General features: G+C 42.9%; 1 protein-coding gene across 1 annotated transcript in view; it reads right to left on the bottom strand.

The window, feature by feature from the left end:
• Positions 1-5,002: 5,002 nt before the first annotated feature.
• Positions 5,003-9,637, bottom strand: part of CASQ2 (calsequestrin 2) — a 62,720-nt gene continuing 58,085 nt past the window's right edge. Inside the window, exons 10-11 of the mRNA XM_069478927.1 lie at positions 7,609-7,683; positions 5,003-6,444 (exon numbers count right to left, since the gene is read on the bottom strand). Of these exons, the coding sequence (XP_069335028.1) occupies positions 6,235-6,444; positions 7,609-7,683 (285 nt within the window). The 3' untranslated portion in view covers positions 5,003-6,234. The remainder of the gene's footprint in view (positions 6,445-7,608; positions 7,684-9,637) is intronic.

Genomic DNA, 9,637 nt, shown 5'->3' with positions numbered 1-9,637 from the left:
CCTATGGATATGGCTGAGTGTAGCAGGGTGTATGTGTTTCTATTATGTCCTAATGCCTGGGAGATTTCCTAATAGCTCCTGTCTTTAGGACATTACTCTAAAGCCAGTGACTTCTCCCTCCCCTACTTTATTCCTTTTCCTCACTTGCACTTGCTCTCCCCGCCCCCAGTAAATGGCTTTAGCACAGCATTGTCTTCCGAGAACCTGCTGTCCTGCAGGCACGTCCATTAGACTCCTTGCTTTAAAACCCGGGGACCGAAAACAGCAAGAAACAGACAAAGGTCAAGCTCTGTGAGAATTAACTGCTCAAACTTAACTACCCTGGAAGCCTTACTATATATTTCTTAATATAACTTAAAAATTGGCCTTTGTTAAAAAAACAATGATTGGTTACTAAAAGCACAGAATTGTTAGCATATTTATTTAAATAGTCCTGCAGTAGAGACCCTGAGATTATAAAGTGATGCAAGTATTTCTGGGTAGTGTTTGTGTTTTATGGATTTCTTACATAATATAAATCACTACTGTGAATTTACTACTTACTATGTAACCTTGCGGTGGTATTCCATTATAAATAAACTATGAATTATTCTCAAGCCCATAGCAGAGTTCTTGATTGATACTCAGTGCAGTAGTGAATTGAGATGGTTTAGATACTGTTGAATAACTGTATTGAGCTTTAACCAAATGGATGCTCAGAAAATTAGGTTTGGGGTCACATTTTGACAAAACATATTTTGGTCAAAGAAAGAAGGGAAGGGGACTAACACTTTTATCAGGTGTTGTATATCAGATACACAGCCTTGCTAAGCCCACATTCTTCTAAGGTAGGAGTTATCTCAGTTTTACAAGTGAGTAAAAGGAAAATCAGAGAGGCAGAGATTTGCCCAAGGTCTCATGGCTGGTAAATGGAATTTCAAACGAGGTGTTTGGTTGATTCCAGTCCCTCAGTCTACTATACCTTGAAGTATGATCCAAATGATTTGGCATTTCTGGGTGTGGAGGAGGAGGGACCTAGAGACAACCTTGAATCAAAACCTGGGGTTGGGGGTTCACTGGGAGGTGGGACCTCTTTCACTTTGGGTTTACACCATGTGGTCCCTTGGGAAGTTTCCCCACCGTGCTGGCAGATTTGTCAGGATATTCAATGGAAAAACTTGAGAATCCTCTTCCCCCAGGAAAACTCAGTCCTGCCACTGTTGCACCTGCTGCAAGATAAGGCACCATTATTCCCGGCAGCCACTTTTGCTTTTGTCTCACCCACCTCCCACCCCCACCCTGTTGGCTTGGGCAAGATGTGCACCTTGGGCACAGGGAGACGTGCAGCGGCTCGGCCTGGCTTCTTCCGGGTGCTATTGCAACATTAAGCTCCAACTGCTTACCCTGGTTGGGGTGAGAGAGGGGCTGTCTGTAGGCCCAGCCTGGGGAGGTTTGGAGCTGGAGTCCCTGGCCATCAGCGTTCTCAGCAGGCAGTGTGCGTCCCACTGTCTTCTCCACACTTGCCCTCAAGACTCGACAGAACAGACATAAAATAGGATTCTGAAAACACCGTTTTTTGCTATTCCCGTGTCTGTAAGTTTTGATTCAGTTGGGCACGAACTATCTTTTTCTGCCCTGCTGTTTGCTTTCAGTGGAGAACAGGAAGGGAAGATGGTGCTCACGCCTTTCAGCATTGCTTCTCATTGGGAATTGAGAGGAACTTTCAAAGGGTGGGTTAAGAAATGTAAAACTACTGAATAAAATTAGATTTGGGGGCTCTGTGAGTCCCTTTTTACTGGGTTCTGTCCGATTTCTACATAACCCGATTTGTTTTGTTTCACCTGTAAAATAAATCTCTGTAATGGGTTGTTTTAGAGTCTCTTTAAGAAAACTATAGATTCCTAAAACCTGATGCAGACAGTGAAAAGTTATTTCAATACGGCACCAAGAGCCTGCAATGTATGTCTTTCTCAGCTTAAAAATATCAGTGTTTTGTCCTTATCTTAGTGGAATAAAGACACTTTATTTAAGCTTCAGGGACAAATGTGACAAACCCCAGGCTTTTATCTTTGGAGTGTCTTTGGCACTTATTTTGGCACTGAAATAATATTTGGGTAACATTTGAATGTACAGATGTCTGGTTTTGTATGTGTTATGTTTATCTGAGTTTTCACTGTGGGCAGGGGCTTTCATTGTGAAGTTGCTCATCACTTAGGAATGTTTAAACCCCAGAAAGGCCTCATCTGTGAGGACCAGAGACTGTTGGTCAGGGAATCAGTGATGGGACTCAGGCGTCTGATCTGCAGGTGACAAGGTTAGTTCAACAAAAGTTGTAGGAAATTTAGACATTTGCACATCATCATCTATCTAGGGCCAGGTAGAAGGATGTGACAGTTGCTTTTCATTAGCGCCTGTTAGTTACAGAAGTAGTGGAATATTCACTTAGTGTTGATCATGAGTCTTTAAAAAAAGGAACACAAAAATCTAAACTTTGGTGATAATTTCTTATTTTTACAATGGATTCACTGTAGGCTTTAATTAAATGGCAAACTCATCTGGGACCCCTAAATTATGTCATGATTAACCAGATTTGATTTCCAAGCAGTCCTTCATGAGTATAACTATTGCATAGAGTGCAGGACAGCAGCAAGCATGAGGGTAGGGGTAGATACTGGCTCACTGAGGTGATGAATTTAACTCACCTTGTGAATGACCCCTTCCTCAACAAACATGCCAGCAAGGGGATCAGAGAGGCCTCGGCCAGATCTTACTTGAGAGAAGATTATTCGACAAATGCTTTTTTTAGAAGGACTTTATATTTCTGGATTTCAAATCCAGCATCAATATGGAAAATTCAGCGATGAAACCATCTGTCTCTATCTGATAGTTATAACTGCAGAAACGTGGCCAGGGATCTTTTATGTTCTTTCCAATCAGTTAATACCGTACTTTGTAACTAGGAGGGGCAGTTTTGGCAGCCAGCCTGTGCTCATGGTCACCACAGGTGTATGACAAAGCTGGGTGGTGTGAGTTACTGCATCAACTGGGTGGTGGGTGCTATCGAGACATTTCTCAATGTGTAAATGAATGAATTATGCTCCCTGCAACCGTCTGCACAAATCTGTTTACTCAATTCATAAAGTTTATGCTATGAAACCTCTTCTCATTGTGATGGCAGTAACAATGTGAGTGTCACTGACAGACACAGCGTACCTGTCATCCAAGTTATTTTGTTCCCCTCTGGGTCCTCCAGTTATAGCCCTCCCCCATCCCAAATCACTGTAAAACATCTTACACATTACATTTTTTATACCGTAAACTTGCAAAATAAATTGAAATCCCAAATTGTATGTTGCTTATTTTCTTCCGTGTGATTATTTCAATCTAAAAAGTTGTTTACTTTTTAGGACACGTTTTCTGTCTTGCATGATTTTGATACCCTTTTAAGACAACCTGTCATATTTCTATGAAATCCAGGACAATTATAATGATAGACTGGGAAAGTAGAGTTACCATTATAACAAAAACTACTGGTTGTCAATCATTTTATGGTGAAGAAAATATTTTAAATGAACAGATAATTAAAAATGAAATCCTCTCTGGGAGGCTGAGGTGGGCGGATCGTTTGAGCTCAGGAGTTCGAGACCAGCCTGAGCAAGAGCGAGACCCCATCTCTACTAAAAAATAGAAAGAAATTATATGGACAGCTAAAAATATATATAGAAAAAATTAGCCGGGCATGGTGGCACATGCCTGTAGTCCCAGCTACTCGGGAGGCTGAGGCAGGAGGATCGCTTGAGCTCAGGAGTCTGAGGTTGCTGTGAGCCAAGCTGACGCCACGGCACTCACTCTAGCCTGGGCAACAAAGTGAGACTCTGTCTCAAAAAAAAAAAAAAAAAAAAATGAAATCCTTAGGCTCTAAAAGTTGGAGATGAAACAGACCTTTTGAATAAACCAGCAAGTGAAAAAATCTTTATGAAGGAGAAAAGTGTCAGACCCTGGATTTGGGGGCTAGTGAATATTGAATTGGTTTTGTGAGTGGCTTGGTAATTTAATTTAAATTATCGACTTATTTTAGATAGAACTATTTAAAGGGAACTTGATTGTTTGACAAAGAAATGTTAAAGCTTGCCTTCTGCTGGATTCAGCTATCCTTAACCTGCACAGAATGCTGATAACACACAAATTCTTATCTGTTGCCTGGACAGGAATCAGTGAAAGAAATTGACTTGAAGATATTCATTGTATAGATTGTTGATAAGCTCTGTTTCTTTGAGCCACTAGCCAAAATGTGTACAATTTATATCTGTACAAGTAAACCCTACTAATATACCCTGTAAGCTCTGTTATCCAACAGTGCTAGGGAATTACAGTATAGGTATTCTGCTTAATCAATTATTTATCGGTCGACGCAATAAAGGAGTATTTACTTTGTGATGGGCAAAGAGCTAAGTGCTGGGATACAAAGGTAAATAAATTCCTTGCCTCTAAAAAGGTTACAATTTAGTGAAACAACAGACATGCAAATATATGTTATAATTTAAATGATAAGTACTATGGTCCAGGATATGAACAAAATGCCATGGGAGCAGAGGGAAAGGGGCACCTTCAGGTCACCCAGACAATGGGATGGATCAGTCCCATCCAAACTGGGACTCCATGGAGAGGAGGAGAAGTTTAGGGGAGAAGGTAATGAGTTCAGGTTTTGTTGTGTTGAGATTGAAGTGCTTGTACCACGTCCAGGTCAAGATGTTCAGAAGCAGTTGAATGAGTGGGTCTGAAACTAAGGCGAGAGGTCAAGGTTAGAGACCCATATTTGGAGGTCATGAGCACACAGGTGGTAGTTGATGGGCATGATGATATTGCCATGGATGAGTATAGAGTTGAGAGATGCTGTGAAACACCATCACTTGAGGGGCAGGCAGAGGAAGAGGAACCAGAACAGAAAACACGGAAGGTTTAGAGAGGTAGGACCGGAGCCGGGTGAGAATGAGCAGGATCAGAAAAATCAAGATAGTCTCAATATTTTCAAAATACGAGTTTAATGACAGAGTTAGTTAGCTACTATTCCACAAAAGGATTGTTCTATTTTCAAAAAAATTTCCCAGTGTCTTACACATGTGTTAAAAGATTGAGAAAATAAATTAGAACTTTATACTGCACACTTAACGCTAAAACTACCAAGCACAACATAACTTTAGACAGCTCAGAAGGCACTTTGGGATTTTTTTTTTCCAGTGCTTCGGGGCATCGTTATGAACTCCAATTATCGTTGCCCTGGTCAGCTGTGGGGGTCAGCTAATGAATGGAGAGTTAATTGACCGCTGGATAAAGCAACCTTTACTCTAAGTGGGAAGTCTCACTAGCAGCAACAGAGAAGGGGTATTCAGATCCCAACCGCAGGCCAGGCAGCCAGCTGACCTCATCAGAGGCATGAACCCATCGGAAAAATTTAAAACCTTTAATCCTTCCAGTTTCTCACCTCCCAATCCACGCCCCTCGCCCCCCCACCCCCGCCACTGATGAATTACGTGAGACTTGCCACCTAGAGAAAAGTTCAGAGAGCAAATTAACCTCCCATCCCAGTACCCCAATATACTAGAAATAATGGCGACACCTGTACACATGCGTCAAGGCCTTTCAATAGCCATTCAAGGCTTGGCTCTGAGTTCTTAATGGTCTGACCCACATTTGAAATAATAATTTTAATAGAGCCTAGAGCAGCTGATTTATACATTTGTTTCCCTCAGAGAGATCCTCTTGGCTTGAGAACGGATGCCCACTGACGTTCTAGGTGTAGGGGGGCTAAACTGATTACTCGTGCGTCTTCCCTGGGCTCTGGTTATAAGCTCAATCCATGCTTGTGAGTTAGCAAGCTGCCAATTCTGTTACTGTCATAGCCAAAGGCAACAAGTAAACTTGTGTTAGGGGATTGTTCTCCCCAGGCTGCTAGATTCCAGCACTGCCACGACCCCTGATGGTATGGCAAAGAGCAAGAGCTGTTCCGTGACAGTCAAGACAGTCAACATGGGAATAATTCCCCTCCTGTCCCTGCTGCGGGGACTGCTGGATATGGAAAGGCATGTGCTGAATGGTACAGCTTCTGATGAGAAGGGAGAGGGAAAAGAGCTGATGGAAAAGGAAAAGGAGCTGGCTGGGCGTGGGGCAGGGCTGCTTGCCTCCGCCTTGTGCGATTATCTGTATGGTAGTGGGTAGCTGTGATTTTGTTTTCACCAGAATCATCTGGAGTTGAGGCTATTCATCCTCATCATCACTGTCATCATTATCCTCTTCATCAGAATTATCATTGTCATCATCATCATTGTCATCATCATCATCTTCATCTTCATTGTCATCGTCTTCAGTGTTTATCTTTCCAGAAAGCACATCCTCAATCCAGTCTTCCAGCTCCTCAGCTGTGGGCAGGTCATCGTCATCTGGAATATCCATCCAGACACTGTCAGCCTGCAGTGAGGGACAGAAGGAGTGAGTGAGTGCGTGCATGAAGGCTGAGCCGGACCAGAGAGTTCCAAGTAGTTGTGCTGAATGGGCCTTTAGTTCTCTTACACTTATCAGGAACGTACACATTGTTAAATGGAAATGCCAAGTTGCAGAATGGTGTGTGTAGAGTTCTATTTGTGTAACAGAAAAGGAAATGTGTATTCTGTTACCCAATGGAGTATACGTATGGAGTTTCTGTTAAGACACCCACCCGCCAATGGTTCCCCCAGGGAAAGAGACCAGGGATTGGTTCAGGCCAGTGGGAAATACTTTCCCTCTTTGCCATCTATCCTACTGTTCCATTTTAAAATGTTTTAAATTTGAGCATATTTTTAAAATTATTATTATTATTAATTTTAAAAGAGGTTTACAAAATAAATAAATGTAGAGTTTCCTAGGTGACTGAACACCTACCAACAGGGCAAAAGGACATTGCTAACTGGCCCCATTCCCAAGAGATCCCACCGCAATTAATTACGGCTCTAATGATCCTCTATGATCATCATCATCATTGTCATCATCATGTATCTGTAGCTATTTCTGTTTTGTTATGGTGGAGTTGTATCAAATGTCTGGACTGAGGTCTGAAATTCCTCATGATCTACCAGTGCACCTACTGGCCTGTCCCACCCGCAGCTCAGCGGTGACTGAATTGTGAGGAGAATCCCTTGACACATGATTTTCTTCCTTCCCTTTTATAAGCCCGGCCTCCTGGCCGAGGGGTGGTAGCCTGCCTGGGCTTCTGGGCTACAACCTCTCCATCACCCATCGTGCAATGACAGCTCCAGGTATGGATTCTCTTGTATGAAGAGACCTTTGTCCCAGACCTTGTTTGGCTATCGGGGAGTTTACTTAGGTGGAAAGTTCTCAATCAGTGAGTCAGGTCAGGCCAGTCCCATAGCAAGGAGATGTGCCCATGGAAGAAAGCCATGGAACCACAGATTGGGACTGGCTCAGAAACCAGGCCAAGGCCACCGTGGCAAGTTTCCTGAGCTCAGGCAGGACCAAAAGTCTTGCTCATTTCTGAAGGAGCTGGACTCCTATGGACTATCCCACAATCTAGGCTGCAGAGCAGACGACAGGGGCAGGCTGAGTGTGCCTGAGCAAGCCTTCATGGGGGACACTCACATCTGTCACATTCACCACCCCAATCTGTGGCCTGAATAGGTCAATCTTGAAGGTCTTCTCCCAGTAGGCAACAAGCTGCAGCAACAAAAAATAAGATTAGACAGCAGGCAGGAGGCGATCCCTGTTAAAGCCACTTTGTGTGGCTGGACCCACCCAGCCTCCCATCACAGTAACCAGGTCACCATTGGTTAAAGGGCTCCGAAACAGCTGGGGGCACTTAAGAAATTGAAGACTTGGCCCCAGCCCTCAAGCACTTTAAATTTAAAACATTAAATAAAAGATGTCATAACACAAACTATGAAAACATGTAATATATAAGCTTCTACAGCTGTAAGGAAGAATGTTACAGAGATAGTCCAATGTTGATTCCCAAATTTCTTGTGGCTCTTTCATAGTTTACAGAGCCATTTCCTTACACTTCTCTTTCAATGTCCCATTTTAAAAATCCCATATCTTATGCCATTTTGCTACATGAGATGGCTGGGGAAGCCATGATGTGCCCTAAATTGACACACAAGTAAGAAGAGGGCTTCTTCATTCAGGCAGGCATGGGCTCCATGTGGACAAATCTCCAACTGGGGCAGGACTAAAGGAGCAAGAGGTGACAGGGTTAAGAAAATGGAGGTAGACAATCAGTGAAGGAAAGTCTTCCTGGAAAATATATGGCCTAATGGGAACACGGGACATTCAGGAAACTGGGAATCAGAATAATCTGAAGTTTTCTTCTTTGCAAAAACCAAGGCAAAAACATATAGAACTGGCCAGGAGAACTGCAGACCATCTGCAAGCTTGCATAACAAAACAGTCAAATAAACTAGAAATACAAACAGGCAGAAGCTAAATAAACAAAGCTGTGCTGTATGCAGTCTTACATGGCCATGAGGTTGTTATAATTACCCAGTGTGATGACATTGGTCTCAAGGGTCAGGGAAGTCTCTGCCTTTGATTCACCCATCCTCTAGGTAGGATCAGGTTTCAGGATCCTTGAGATCACTAAAATCTCTCTATTTTTCTCTACTTAATCACAGTATCATCAGTCATGACCTATGCAACTAATGATAATTCCCAGAATATAAAGTTATAATTGATAGTCCAATGATAATTAAACTTGTACTGATTACAAGCAGTTTGCTCTCACCTAAAGCAGTCACTAGATAGACCAAGTTTTGGTATCACATAGACCTAGGTTGAAATATCACACCTACTACTTATTAGCTTTAGCCTCTCCAGCTATCATTTTTTCATCTGTGTGATAGAGGTTATAATAGTACCTACTTTATGGGGTTGTTGAGAGGATTAGCTGTGATGATGTGTGTAAAGAACTTATGTTAGTTCCAGACTCACAGTAGAGTGTATTAGCTAACTTCATTATCTTTACCACTGGCTTCAATTCATGTATTGTGCAAATTCTGTTTATTCTTTTTAAAACTAAGCATAATCAAAGCTTTCTGGCCATGGATCACTAACACTCACAACAGTTTGGATTTCAAAGTTCTTACACATTCAACACTATACTAAGTCCTAGGAGAATATGGTGAACAAGACAGGCATGCTCTCTGCCCTCAAAGAGGTTCCTCCTTCTCTCCACAAAGTTCTTAACTCTATGAAAAATGAGCATCTCTGATTTTTAGTATTTAGTAATTCAGGTTGCCTCTAAGTGAGGGTCCCACCCAGGAAATAAAAGGGGTTCTAGGGAGGGGCAGTGGTGGGGTGAGGGGAAGCTATGGAGCTGCTGCAGAAGGAATTCACCCCACTCACTTGGGTGTCTCTGCCACTCCCCCCCCCACAAAAGGGTCTCCAACCCTGGGTCTCCAGGAAGTGAGAACAGTAAGTCTAGCCATTTCAGTGTCAACACCAGGCCCCAAGTTCAATGCTGCCCCTAAGGCCAAGATCTCTCATACTGGATGGAGGTGGTCACTGGGTTTCTTCAAGTGCTCCTACCTATTTCACCTCCTCCTTGATGTGTGAGGGCCTTATACTAAACACAAACATGGGGCTGTGGAGGTGAACCAGGGCAGGGCCCTGGCCG

The sequence above is a fragment of the Eulemur rufifrons genome, chromosome 8 (assembly GCF_041146395.1).
Source record: "Eulemur rufifrons isolate Redbay chromosome 8, OSU_ERuf_1, whole genome shotgun sequence".
Classification (NCBI taxonomy): Eukaryota; Metazoa; Chordata; class Mammalia; order Primates; family Lemuridae; genus Eulemur; species Eulemur rufifrons.
Note: the sequence above shows the minus strand (reverse complement) of the source record. Positions and strands in the feature narration are given on the sequence as shown.